Source organism: Pygocentrus nattereri, chromosome 23 (genome assembly GCF_015220715.1).
Source record: "Pygocentrus nattereri isolate fPygNat1 chromosome 23, fPygNat1.pri, whole genome shotgun sequence".
In the NCBI taxonomy this organism is placed as follows: domain Eukaryota; kingdom Metazoa; phylum Chordata; class Actinopteri; order Characiformes; family Serrasalmidae; genus Pygocentrus; species Pygocentrus nattereri.
The window spans coordinates 31,503,480-31,518,162 of NC_051233.1; the positions used below are offsets into that span (position 1 = coordinate 31,503,480).

Here is a 14,683-nt window from a genome sequence, read left to right on the forward strand (position 1 = left end):
GCCGCGTCCCAAACCACACACTCCTGTACTTCACCTCCTGCACTAATGAGTGCACTTCTAATGGGAGGAGCACTATTTTACACACTATTTAGTGAGCTAGTGTGCGGTTTGGGACGAGACGCCAGTAACGCGGCGGGAAATCTCAGCCGTTTAGATTTCAGCTCTCATTTGTTAATCACTACAGCAGCCAATCAAATAAGAGCAAGTCGACACACTCAAATATCAGTTAATGCGCTTTAAAATGAGACGTAAGTGTTTAAAGCGTGTTTTACTGCCTTTGCTGGAGCAGTTATGGCTTCATCTCATATCAGACAGGAGAACCGCTGCTGAGAACCCGGTGTTGGTACCAGAATGGCAGCAGCGCGACTGTGACGTCGTCAGCGTACCGTCAATCTGCCCCTTTCAGCTTCACTCAGTCTACCACAAACATAAAGTGTCGAGTGTGATTCTGAACCCACCTCATCTCCTGTCTCTCTTTCTGGCAGTTTCCGATGAAGTTTCCGTACTGACACGCGTAGACGTGATCGTGGATGGTCAGCAGGAAGCGTTCGTTAAACTGGAACGCGCAGGGGAACTGCTCGGACAGCTGCCACACGCCCTCCACAAACTGAGTAAACACGGGGGAAACCTCTTTGGGGTCACCTTCCAGATGACCACACCTGAAACGGACACACAAACCCGAGAAAGATTAAACAACAAAATAAAGGGTCTTCAGAGTAAACTGCACGAGTAATTCTATAGGAATGAGCGTAATTCTATACGAATGAGCGTAATGCTATACGAATGAGCGTAATGCTATACGAATGAGCGTAATTCTATAGGAATGAGCGTAATTCTATAGGAATGAGTAATTCTATATGAATGAGCGTAATTCTATACGAATGAGCGTAATTCTATACGAATGAGCGTAATTCTATATGAATGAGCGTAATTCTATATGAATGAGCGTAAATCTGATGGGACATTTTTTTTGCAGTGCAAGGCATTTTTATGATCATCTGAATCTGGTGGAAATTATCGTGTTTCGCAGAATGAAAAAACATCCCATGTCATTTTTGGACCACAACCCTATCTGGACAAAGCGGTTAATGACGATGATGATGGTCATTTCTGGCGTAACACAGTTTGAAGATGGTTTAAAATGATTTATATGGGCATTTAGTGTATTTGTGTAAATAAATTATGCGTCACAAATGTTTCAGATTTCATTCCTGTTTTAAACTTGAGGATAACGGCACCGTGCCAAGAGCACCATTTCAGCGATTAGCCTCATCTTCTGCCCGTCAAAATAAAGAGGCGCCGATAGACGCGGGCGATATGGCCAAAATATTACCTCGTGATACTTCAAGACATTTTCGCAATATATATGATATGATCACAAATGTTTAGTTTTTGTTGGGGTTTTTAAATTGAAACTGACAAAACAGAACATATAGTGCCAGATTAAAAAAAATAAAAATAAAAATAAATAAATAAATAATAATAATAATAAAAACAACAACCACCATTTTATTCCATGTTATACAAACTGCGCTAAATCCAATCCAACAGACCTAATTATTCTCACTTAAATGCAATAAAATATGCAGTTGGTCAGTGTTTAAGTACTGACAATATACATAATAGTCATAAAAGCATATTGTGACATATTTTATCGTGTTTATTCGGCACCCCTGGGTGGTGTTGTCCATTTGAAGGATCTGCATTACCGAGAGGCAGATTCAAGCAGGACTGCTGTTACTGAAGAAGTTCAGAGTTTGACGAATTAGAAGCCCTATTGGAGCTGGATTAGTTTACCTGCTGTAATTTGAGTTTGAGCTGTCATTTTAAATCAGTACGAATCTGCAAGATTCATCGTTTTTAACAAGTCTGACAGCAGCAGCGATCCTGTTCGAATCGACCTCATCAGCCTCGTTCAACACCAAGTCTGCTGTGTTTCTTACCTGTGACTGAATTTGTGCCCGAAGGAAATCCACTCTTTCTCTATAAGAACCTGGAAAAGAAACACAAACATGATCACTGTAATACACAAACAAGGCAACTGCTGTTACAGCTGCAGAGTGAAAATCTAGGCTGAAATACATTTTTCTTGGTTTAACTTGGCTTATTATAGTTTATTTTAACTTTCATCTTACGTTTTTACGCATTTGTGAAAAACATTTGACTTCATTCACATTTTTCTGTCGGCTTTACTGACTGGTACTTTTAAGGATTTTGTTTGTTTCCTATTTCGGATTTTAAAGCGCTTCCTTGTGACACTTTTAAAGAACACAAGAGGATATGAACCGTCATAACCGTGTTTCATATACGGCTTTTCTACTAATACGACTTCTGAACGCTGTCGCTGTGTTTGTTTGATTTGTTATTGCTGAAGATTATTATCAGATTATTTCACCTGCGCATTAAACCCATGCATGAAATGAAACACCACATACACACTAGTGAACACACACACTAGGGGGCAGTGAGCACACTTGTCCAGAGCGGTGGGCAGCCTGGGGAGCAGTTGGGGGTTAGGTGTCTTGCTCAAGGACACCTCAGTCATGAGGATCGAACCGACGACCTTCTGGTCACAGGGCCGGTTCCCTGACCTCAAGCCCACGACTGCCCCCTGAGACACTATTATTGCAAAGATGTTGTGAGGCGTATATTCACCATGAGTCCTTTGATGGTTCTGTAATAAGGATCCAGCAGGATGCAGGCGAGAGAGCAAACCTGAGCAGTTCGATCCCAACCGTCAGAACAGTGAACCAACACACTCGCTCCTTCATCACCCACGGCCTGAAACACACACACACACACACACACACACACACACAAATAAATTACATGAATACATAAAATCTAATTAAATTAAAAAAAAAAGTTAATACGGCTTTTTTCTTTTCCTGAAATCTTTATGTAAATAACAGATTTTGCTGACAGCAACTACACAGTGACTTTGGCACAGAGCTCCCGTTACTCGTCTATATCTGTGTAGAAAGGAGCTTATTATATAGTATTTTGCATATATTTGCATATCATGTTGAAGTACCTTGGCCAGAAAGACGCCAGCGTCCATCACGGCTTTAATGTGTCTCAGCCAGCCAGAGCTTTCCAGTCCGGTCAGATAATCGCTCATAGAGGGAGTCTTCTGAGCACACACTAATTACACACAGCCAATCAGTCAATCAATCAACAAGCCAGCTCTCATACACACACACAGCACAGCAGCACAAAGGACACACTGGATCACACACAAAGAAAAACCGTTCCGGCTAGAAAACCGGATTCAGCGTGAAAAGGCTGTTGAAATGCTCCGTGTACACATATGAGGGGAATTTGGTTATTAAAAATATTTTTAAAAAATAGTAATTGTACATTTATTTGATTTATTTACAATTATTTTAATTATTTATACTCAGAAAATCGATAATAAGATTACGTACTCGCGGTGTAAAGAACAACAACAACAACAAACAAATTAAAGCCCAAAGACGTCTGTGCATGTGCGGCACTCACGCTCCAGCAGTTTCTGCAGGCTGCTCCTCATAACATGGATGTTCTCGATGCCCTGGAAGTGGAACCTGATGTTGGCGTAGTTGTCTTCATTCTCGTAGCCTTTCCCCGCTGCACGGTTAGCCATGGCGTTCAGCTGAAACGCACAAAACGCACACAAACTGAAACCATTCTGGTCCGAAGACAATTTTAGCATTAAAGAGAAAAGCGTCTTTAAATGTTGAAGAGAGATTAATTAGGCCTGTGATTCAGCGTCAAACCCCAAGACGGCTCATATCGTCTGAACCAGAGATGGAGGGATCGTTCGGCTGTGTACCGTATTGGCCAATTTTCAGATGCCATCCGATGATATTTCTCTAACTTCCGATCCTGAGAGCTGATCAGGGACATAAAACATATGAGCCATGTTTCATCAGAAGCGGCAGAACGTAACCGCAGCAACATTTAAGGTGAAACGGAAAAATCTGAACAAACAGCTGGAAGAAAAAAAAAAAAGTTGGCTGCCTCGAGAGCTGAGAGGCATTAAAAGGGAAGAGGAGGCTGCTCCGTTCTCTCTCTCTCTCTCTCCGTCTCTCTCTCCGTCTCTCTCTCTCTCTCTCCGTCTCTCTCTCTCTCTCTCCGTCTCTCTCTCTCTCTCACTGTCTGTCTGTCTCTCACTCACTGTCTGTCTCGGTCTCTCTCTCTCTCCGTCTCTCTCTCTCTCTGTCTCTCTCTCTCTCTCTCCGTCTCTCTCCATCTCTCCCTCTGTCTCTCTCCATCTCTCCCTCTGTCTCTCTCTCTCTATCTCTCTCTCTCTCTCCCCGTCTCTCTCTCACGCACTGTCTGTCTCTTTCTCTCTCTCCGTCTCGCTCTCTCCGTCTCGCTCTCGCTCCTTTACCCAACCAGATCGCTGTACAGGTGTGTGCAATGGACCAATGTGGACGTCGAATGCTTGACTGCGCTCTTCCCTCCACCAATCAAGGTGGCTGCTTTCTGCTGAGGGGCGGGCCTTGGCAGATAAAAGGACTCACCTGAGAGGAGTCATGTGTGGGAGCATTTAGTGCGGATGAGACTGGAGGTGTTGGCAATAATGGCAAGCTGTGCTGCTCCAGCAGTGAAAATGTAGCCAGTGATGGCCTCCTGTGCTCCCACTCCCCCCAGCGCGATGTGTGGACAGGCGAGGCGCCTCTTCACACAGCAGCTTCTAATTCAATAAACCTCAATCCACTCACTGGGCTTCTGGATTAGCGTCGCCACCATCAGCAATAATAATACATCTCACGTGATCTCTCCTTCTTAATCAGTTTATCAATTTGAGTTGAACCACTCGAGTCCCTAATGTTCGACCAGAAATCAGACGCAGATCTTCGCTGTTACTTTAAGGCTCGTCTGTCGTTTCTACCAGCTGGAGCTGCAGGAACGACATCAGAGCGCTAATGTGTAAAGAGCCATACGTTAAAACAGGCAGATTATACTGACGGTAAAGCGCTGACACGCTGGTGGAAGATGAGGACGCCGGCACTGCTGATGAATTTCCATCATTTCGTCCCAAGCGCGTCCCATCAGCAGTGAACTGAACAGGGTTTGGTTTGAAGAAGATCCTAGACCTGCAGGTTTGGTAGGTCTGCACCGAACAAGGCTGGAGAAACACCCCGAGGAGGCTCCCCGTCTCCGGCTCGCTGTCTGCACCGCGCGCCCGTGACTGCGTTTAATTAGCCTGCGACCGGCCCACTACAAACGACTGTCTCCCCCTGAGAACAGGCTCTCGGACCACCAAGGGTGCTTCACAGCACACCAGTGGTCCGCAGCCCACAGGTTGAGAAACCCTGAACTACAGTACAGACAAAATTCAGGCTTATACTGTTATTATACATAACAGAGTGTCACACAGTGTCATACTGGGGCAAGCTGGGAAAACTAAGGCCCGGTCCCATTTCTTCTTCTTACCCCTACCCCTTGTTTTCGAGTGTGTCACCCACACCCCTTAGAACTGAGTTATGAGGGGCAGTGGTTGAGATCTTCCCTCTGAAATGAGTCCCTCTAATAAAAGAGCATCACTTCATTAACAGCTACCAGCGCCGCTCTGTAGGCGACCCGGCCCGTCTGCAGGGACAGCAGAGGAGGGGAAAGTTCAGCTCCTCACTGCTGCGCTTTAGTTACATTTAGGGATCATACGCCTTCAAAGAGGGGGGCAGTTATTTATTATCACCCCCCCTAATTCTTCAGTGATGTGAAGCTCGAGTCGGAGATTCTCCAGGTTCTCGTTCACATTTTTTTTTCTATTTAAGGTGGACCGGGAAAGTTAGCTAGCTTAGCTACCGAGACATCAGCACTACTAACGATTTTTGGTGCTTGTCATGAAGAAAACGACCAAAATCCACTGAAACGACATTAATCTAAGAAAATACGATGATCATCGGATCCTCACGCTCATGCGTTTCTTTGGTCGCTTGTTCAACCAACTTGCCGGTTTTTCTTTTTTTTCCTCATATCGCTCAGTTTGGAGGGTCGTGTAGCCTCGACACTTCACCCCACCCCTCCATCTCAACAAAGAATTGGGACGCCCCACCCCTAGACGTGAACATGCAAAACGGAGGGCTATGGTCAAAGTGGTAGGGGCGAGGGGTGAAATGGGTTTTTTTGCCAAACTATCGATTTAAATTTAAATTTTAGGTTAAATGTTGTACCTTCGGCCGTGTGTCCACTACATAAATGAAGGGGCAGTTGGGGTTGGCCTGGCTGATGGCCTGCAGCATCTGCTCATCCTCGATACACCGCGAACTCAGACCTGAGAGCGGCTGGCTGCAGCGACAGATCGCCGCCTAGCAACACGATAAACAGACAAACAAACAAACAAACAGGTAAATGTCAGTAAACGAGTAGAGCAGCTCATCTCCAATCAGGAAGAAGCTTCCAGTGTGTCTGTATTTTAACTACAGTAGACTCAGTATTGGCACATACTAATAATAACTTTATTCATACGTAACCGCGTCTGGGTGATGATGCAACGTAACCAGACGTCGTCGATGATTGACAAGCAACCAGATGACAAAGCTTAGAAAGCGATTAAGAAAACCGACGGGACTAATTTACCTTTAAAAGGCTTTTAAACGGTTACCATTAGGCTGCGGTGTAGTAAACCCCCCACTCTCTGCTGCACATTTCCCATTAGAAAAACTTTAGAGTATGATACTACACGGCATCTGAAGTCCAGAGCCACAGAAAATAATTCACACATAAACAAAGTGGACGTGGCTCTGGACGTCACTCACAGAGTGCTGCAGTCTGACGTTTCTCCAGGAGGGAGCGCTATTAGCACGCGAGTCATCGTGTACCCACACCAGAAGGAGCTCACGAACACACATCTGAAGCAATATCCATTAAAATGACAGATACTCACTACATTATTATTTATTGTGCGATTTCATTGAAATAGTTGATGTTTAAAAATGGAGAGAAAGAAAAAAAACGGACAGAAATTCCCCAGGAAGGCGTCCCGTCGTGTGCACAGCGTTCAAAAGTTGATGATTAAGCTCTGATTAAAAAGGCAAATAAAAATGACGAAATGATAAACGTGCCCAGAACGATGAACAGTTGAGTCGTAGAAGGTTCTTCACTGACTGTACAGCACCGAAAATCAAGCTATAATAAAATGAATGTGTGGAACAAATTCCTTTCAAGTGTAAACAGAAACTTATTGTTTATCATTTAACATTTTATTGAATTATGTTCACAGAATTGTTGTAATGCTGAGCAAAGTGGCAAGGAAAGTGTGTGAACCCTCTGATATTACCTCTTATTGCGGTAACTGGTCGTAAAACAAAATGAGCTAAAGCGAAAACAGTCGCAGTGCTGGTGGAAAAAGTAAGTGAACCCTTGGATTTAATAACTGGTCACCCTCTTTGGGCAGCAGTGACCTCAATGAAGCGCCGTTTAAGAGGAACGCTGGACGGATCTTCCTTCCAGACGTGCTTCAGCTCAGCCGTCTTCTCACAGCACCTCTATCTGGTTGAGGTCGGACTCGATCGATTGGTTTTTCTTTAATGTTCGTTTACGTTTCCAGCCCAAGAACAAAACACCACCCACTGGGTAATTAGTTCAAACGGCCGTTTGTTCTTCACCACGACGTTTTTCTTGCCACTGTTTGAACAATTACGTCTAGAAGTAATAAAAACAGACAGAGGCAGACGAGTGTGTGTGCTGATGAACTGATGGCGTGCAGGTACCTGAGTGTCTTTGTGGTAGTAGGAAAGCGAAGGCAGCCGACCACGGCTCCTAAACTTGGCGCTGCCCGTTACCGTAGCAACACTGGCAGATTTAGGGAGGCCGAGCACCGTTGGGTACGTACTACACAGCTGAGAGAGAGAGAGAGAGAGAGAGAGAGAGAGAGAGAGAGAGAGAGAGAGAGAGAGAGAGAGAAAGAAAGAGAGAGAGAGAGAGAGAGAGAGAGAGAGACACAGACAGAGAGAGACACACACAGAGACCGAGAGAGAGACACACACAGAGACCGAGAGAGAGACACACACAGAGACCGAGAGAGAGACACACACAGAGACAGAGAGAGAGACACACACAGAGACAGAGAGAGAGACACACACAGAGACAGAGAGAGAGAGAGAGACACACACAGAGACAGAGAGAGAGAGAGAGACACACACAGAGACAGAGAGAGAGAGAGAGACACACACAGAGACAGAGAGAGAGAGAGACACAGAGACAGAGAGAGAGACACACACAGAGACAGAGAGAGAGACACACACAGAGACAGAGAGAGAGAGACACAGAGACAGAGAGAGAGAGACACAGAGACAGAGAGAGAGAGACACAGAGACAGAGAGAGAGACACACACAGAGACAGAGAGACAGACACACACAGAGACAGAGAGAGAGAGACACAGAGACAGAGAGAGAGAGACACAGAGACAGAGAGAGAGAGACACAGAGACAGAGAGAGAGACACACACAGAGACAGAGAGACAGACAGAGAGAGAGAGAGAGAGACACACACAGAGACAGAGAGAGAGAGACACAGAGACAGAGAGAGAGACACACACAGAGACAGAGAGACACAGAGACAGAGAGAGACACAGAGACAGAGAGAGACACAGAGACAGAGAGACACACACAGAGACAGAGAGACAGAGACAGAAAGAGAGCGACAGAGAGAGAGACACAGACAGAAAGAGAGAGACACAGAGAGAAACATTTTATACACACAATTTTACACACACACACACACACAGCTGAACAAAACCTCGTACTTTACTTTTAATGTAAATACTTTACCTAAAATGCAAGTCAATGGAAACGGAAACACACACACACACACACACACACACACACACACCCCGAGTGTGTTTACAGGAAGTAAACATCTGATCTGAAACAGCCGAGTCAGTCAGGAAGCGGCTGCGCAGGTCGACGATATCGCGATAATATTTCATCATGATGAAGTAAATTATGATGAGCCGTCCGTCCGTCAGACTCAATATGTGCAATATGCAAATGTAAATGACAGAAATGTGATATCTCTATGAATTTGGGTTATTTCTGATAAAACGTACCGGCGCCTGCTACATGTTGTTTAAATTACAGAGATCTTGAAAACTATAAATGAATTTGCATATTTAATATCAGATATTTTTAATATTCAAAATCAATGTGAACTGAGAGCCCTTTGGTTATGATATGAAGGCCGGGAGCAGAGCTGTAGTTTAACAGTGGCCAGTGGGTTTGGGTGGTGCTGGAGCTGATCTCCGGCTGATGGACGGTCACAGGTGGATGATGATCTGGACGGTGGGTCAGAGTCTGATGATGACCTGACTGTGAATCATGTCGCTGTTTTAACCCTTCGTTGGAATATGAAGGCCAAACAGCAGAACTAATGCTGACATCACAGCTCGATGACATCAGTCTTTCTAGTTAGGGGCGGGTCTGCTGAATCTCCTGATATGTGGATCATGTTTGCATCTTAAACCGCTGGGCGGCAGGGGCGGGGCTAGGCGGTGGGGGGGGGGCTGGGCAGCAGGGGCGGGGTTAAACGGCGGGTGAAATGGGGTTAAACGGTGGGTGAAATGGGGTTTGGGCCTTCATGTGGGAAACGGGCCCTTTAACCGTTGGTGCCCTGTGTCCTGCAGTTCTTATCAATATCGAGAACAGTGTGACATCATCGCGCGGACGCGGCGCCGTCTGGCCCGTCACTCGTACCTCGTAGCTGCTGTTGATATGGCTGATTTCCCAGAGTTCATTGGGCAACCCCATCCTGCCAAAGTCGGCCGCCATGTCGACGAGGCTCCATCCTGCCGTCCGCTCGGCTTCGCTCTGTTGGGGGTTGTAGAGAAACGCGTAGAGCTCCTCCACCTTCACTGAGACACAACAGAACCGTCAGGACCGCAGAGACGGAGCACGTTCTACATCATCTTCAGTACAAACATCACCCGACTTTATAGTAGAAAAAAAACAGTTCTGACCTACAGAACCAACAAGTCCTGACCTGCAGAGCCAGAGAACAGCAGCTCTAACCTACAGAACCAACAAGTTGTAACCTAGGGAATCAACAAGGTTTAACCTATAGAACCAGAGAAGAACGGTTGTAACCTACAGAACTGGTGAAGAACAGATATGACCTACAGCAGCAAAATGTAACCTACAGAACCAGAGAAACGCATCTGTAACCTACAGAACCAACAAGTCCTAAGCTAAAGAACCAGATAAAAACAGTTCTAACCCACAGAAAAAAAAAACTAACCTATAGAACCAAAGAAAAAGCGTTCCAACATATAAAACCAACAAAATACTCCCGACCTTGTAGAAGAACCAGAGGGAACAAAGGAGTTCTAACCTACAGGATTCAACCAGCTGTAACCCAGAAACACTTTCTTTACTAAAGAACCCTTGAGGAACCGTCTTTAAGAGCGTAAACCGGTCAACACAGTGCGTCTGGGAGGCAGGTGTGGCGCCTCCTGCTGACGGTGGATGGACACTGCTGGTCTACCTGGTTGCGACAGACGCAGCAGAGACTGAAACACCTCCTGAGCTTCTCTCTCTCTGGGCAGCAGCAGGTGGAGCAGCTGGAAGGTCTTGCAGTGAATGAGGAGCGAACAGCCCGACGCCGTCAGAGGGAGCTTCTCCACGGAGGAGATGTGATGATGGAGAACCTACAAAACACACGCAGTTGTTAAAGCAGTTTTCACTCATCTATTCATGAGCATATATTCGTTTTCCCTTATTTAATGTTTTAATTTCCTGCTATTTATTATTAATTATTTATTATTATCTATTATTAAACTGTGCTGGTCTGGTTGCTCCATCTGACTGACTGGCTGCGCCGCCTGACTTTTCAGACTAATTTCAAATTTAACGGGCAAGCCTGACGGGCAAAATAATGGACGACCCATATAGCACCTTACAAAACACAGAAAATCAGCTCAAAGGGGATCACGGTGTGAATATAAAGTAAAAAACTATTTAAAGAGGAAAAATGAATTTAAATGAATTTACAGCCCTTAATTTATAAATAAATACACATACAGCGAAAACACGTCTGCCTGAACACAAAGACTTATTGACCCGACCACAGGAGGAAAACAGAACATGCAGCCTGTGTAAAAGCCATAGCACATTTTAGATGTTATGCTGGTTTTTCCACCACGTTAAACCGGGCAAACGAACACACGCATGAAAACGCCACGTTTGAGTGGGTGGATTTATTTTTACTGAGGAAACTGATTACGGCTTTTTATGCAATCAATCAATCAATCAATCAACCTTTATTTTGACTCGGAAGTACATTGAGGGCAACCCTCATTTTCAATGTAGCCGAGCATTGACAAAAACAGGGATTGACATGACAAAGAAAATAATAATAATAACAAATTAAAAGAAAGTTTAAAATAACAGTGAAGGCACATATACACAGACAGACGACAAAAAAAAAGAAAGCAGCGTTTTAAAGCAAATGAACAAAAACCAAATATACTACATTACCCATGTTTCTTTGCGGGTGTCAGTTTCTTGTTCGACGTAAATGAGGTGAGTGGCGGTCAGGTATAACGTGCCCGTCGCCGCCTTCTTGGCGACGTATCTGTCCAACAGCTTCACATATTCTACCTGCAGACAACAAGAACCAAACGAACCCATTAGTGGAGAAACTCTGAAGCAGCAGTTTGGCAAAAAGTTATATTTGGGTGATCTCCCCCTTCTTGCCCCCAGTGTCGCTGCTGGACCAACAGCGTCCTGCGACCACTGATGAAAGACTAGAGGACGACCACCTCAAACTGTGCAGCAGCAGATGAGCTGTCGTCTCTGACTTTACATCTACAAGGTGGACCGACAAGGTAGGAGTGTCTAATAGAGTGGACAGTGAGTGGACACAGTGTTTAAAACCTCCAGCAGCACTGCTTTGTCTGATCCACTCGCACCAGCGCAACACACACTAACACACCACCACCACATCAGTGTTACTGCAGTGCTGAGAATGACCCACCACCCAAACAGTACCTGCTCTGTGAGGGTCCATGGGGGTCCTGACCACTGAAGAACAGGGTAACAGAGTATCAGAGAAACAGATGGACTACAGTCTGTAACTGTAGAACTACAGAGTGCAGCTATACAGTAAGTGGAGCTGATGAAGTGGACAGTGATTTTATGGCTGACTGGTGTTTATAAAGCATTCATTTAAACTTAATGTGCTTTTTTAAACATTTGTATAAACACTGTATAAATATTAGGATTTACAGGCCCCAGGTTAGACCCCTCACCCCCACCACTCGGCCACTTGCCCTCCGTTTCCTGTGTTCAGGTCTAGGTGTGGGGTGTCCTGGTTCTTGTTGAGATAGAGGGGGTGGGGTGAAGCGCTGGGGCTTCACGACCCTCCAAACGGAGAGTTATGAGAAACAAAAGACAAACCGGTGAGACGAGCCACCAAAGAAACCCACAAACGTGAGACACTCTTCTGCTAAAAACTCTAATAATCACCCGTTCCACCTTAAATAGCCCAGCAGTTCTGACGACTGAAGTGCTCCAGAGCGGTCCTGCCCGTGTGCAGGGACAGCAGAGGAGGGGAAAGTTCAGCTCCTCACTGCTGGGCTTTAGTTACATTTAGGGATCATACGCCTTCAAAGAGGGAGGCAATTATTTATTATCACTCCCCTAATTCTTCAATGACATGAAGTTGGAGTCAGATATCCGCCAGCTTCTTGTTCTGATTTTCCCCTTCCACCTTAAATGGTACAGCAGATGCACAGTGAGAGTCACAGTGAGAGTTTATATCGTTCAGCATGGCGGAGCAGAAACTGGTCTGCAGAGGAGACGAAGTTCATGCTCTGATCTTTAAAAGACGGCGGTGGGACGGACGTCCAGCTTATGCGTCTCAGAGCACGACGTCTTCCTCTCGGCCTTCTTCAATAAGGACACGTGAAGGACGTTTTCCTGAGTCTGACGTCATTTTAAAGCAGCTAAAAACACAATCACTGCTCACTGCTGCTCATCTCACTCTGACTGGAGTTCACGTGATGCTGGTTGTCATGGTAACGGCTACATTAAGCGGTTCTCTATGCCCGCTGGGTGCTGGCTGATAGCTGAGGAAGGGAACATCGTCCCTAAAGACGACTGGCGCTTCAGTTTGCACAGACATCAGCAGGAGCAGGTAAACAACAGCAGTTCAGGATATTCGGTGCTGGCGTCTGAAATTTATCTCTGGCAGACAGGAAGTCGCCGTGGAGGATCCACACGCTTCAAAACACACTTCCTGCAGCGCTGCTGACCAGCAACACCGCACATCCTCGCTTTACACCCCGCTCACCCCTCTGAAGTCACACCGTCACAGTGCTGCTCACGTGTTCCATGAACTTCAGGACTGAAACCTGCCGAGGAGCTGCTCTGACGGTTCACTCATTAATGTGTTCACTGGCTGAAACGGCGCCGCGGTTCCACGGGTGTGAAACCGGCCCACAGACCGTCGCTGTGACACTCCAGCGTACGGAACCTCTTATACTACCAAATCTACATTTTTCGTTTAGTTATTTACTTATTTTTTTGTAAAAGTTCCCTCAAATGACCAGAACATGCGTTTTACGATCTACTCGTATTACTATCTCACTGTTGTCGGATCAAAACCTCGTATCTCCAGATTGGTCACTTTACAGGAGAAGGAAAAAACATACGTTACTTTTAATGGAAGTCAAGGGAACCAGAATTTTTTCCCAAGTCATTCTGGGCCGTTTCTTTCGGTCCACCCTTCAGGAAATTCACACACCACGTAAAGGAGAACAGGCACTTTCAAATTATGTCAAATACTGAAAAACTTAAAAAAAAATGGAGATATGAGGTTTTGTCCCAGCAATGGTGATCTTCTCACAATTTACAGCTGAAGTAACGTTTCCAGAGCAGATCACTGAAGAGACGCCGTCTGTTTATAGTTTAGAGCCCAGATTTGGGGAAAAACGGGTCGACTTTCAGTAGAAAAACAAAGTTCAGCTTCTTTTATTATAAGGGTTTAAAATGACGTCACCGTCTATTAGACTGGAGAGAAGAGCTACAGCCTCACACGACGCCCAGCTTCTGAATGGAGCTTATGGAGTATGAACGTTATGAAGAACACGACCAAGTGAGTTTGGGACCACCGGTGGTAGATCTTAATGACTGCTTCGCATCCATGTTCGAATCTCTTCAGAACACGTCCTGCTTTCTTTGAGATCTTCTAGACCGCTTCACACTGCCAGACGGGTTCTGTTCAAGTGGTGTGGACATTGAAATTCAGCAGCTACTAGGTGGGGCGGGAGGGGTTGGGGGGGGGGGGGGGTTCTTTTTCACATAGGCCCAGGTAGGGCTGAACATCTTTTACCTAACATTTAAAAAGGAGTCTGATGATCTGGAACGTTCAGGTGTGACAAATAGGCAAAAACAGAAGAAACGGGGGAGGGGTCCAATACTTTTTCACAGAACCTTCTGTGTCAACCTGAGGAACCAAAGGAGAACCTCAAACATCGGCCTAAACAATCACATCAATCACGTTAATTAGACCTGCTGGGGCATAAAAATAAAACCGAACATAAAATTAAAGGGTTGATCTTACGGTTCAAAGGTCTTTTAGCCCCTTGAAATCGTTCTAGATATCAGGCATGCGAGAACCCTGACTTTACCGAGCGGCAGCGGCTTCATCTGCATGTGAGCGAGTCTGAAGGAGAACAGTGAGAGCAGAAAAGAG

General features: G+C 45.5%; 1 protein-coding gene across 2 annotated transcripts in view; it reads right to left on the reverse strand.

Annotated features, from left to right (window-relative positions):
- Positions 1-14,683, reverse strand: part of LOC108444279 (myotubularin-related protein 8-like) — a 36,927-nt gene that overhangs the window by 18,187 nt on the left and 4,057 nt on the right. For both annotated transcript variants that reach the window (XM_037533667.1, XM_017725362.2), the window contains exons 2-11: positions 11,464-11,586; positions 10,472-10,634; positions 9,685-9,842; positions 7,704-7,832; positions 6,165-6,299; positions 3,502-3,634; positions 3,035-3,144; positions 2,656-2,781; positions 1,944-1,993; positions 459-659 (exon numbers count right to left, since the gene is read on the reverse strand). In XM_037533667.1, the coding sequence (XP_037389564.1) occupies positions 459-659; positions 1,944-1,993; positions 2,656-2,781; positions 3,035-3,144; positions 3,502-3,634; positions 6,165-6,299; positions 7,704-7,832; positions 9,685-9,842; positions 10,472-10,634; positions 11,464-11,586 (1,328 nt within the window). The remainder of the gene's footprint in view (positions 1-458; positions 660-1,943; positions 1,994-2,655; positions 2,782-3,034; positions 3,145-3,501; positions 3,635-6,164; positions 6,300-7,703; positions 7,833-9,684; positions 9,843-10,471; positions 10,635-11,463; positions 11,587-14,683) is intronic.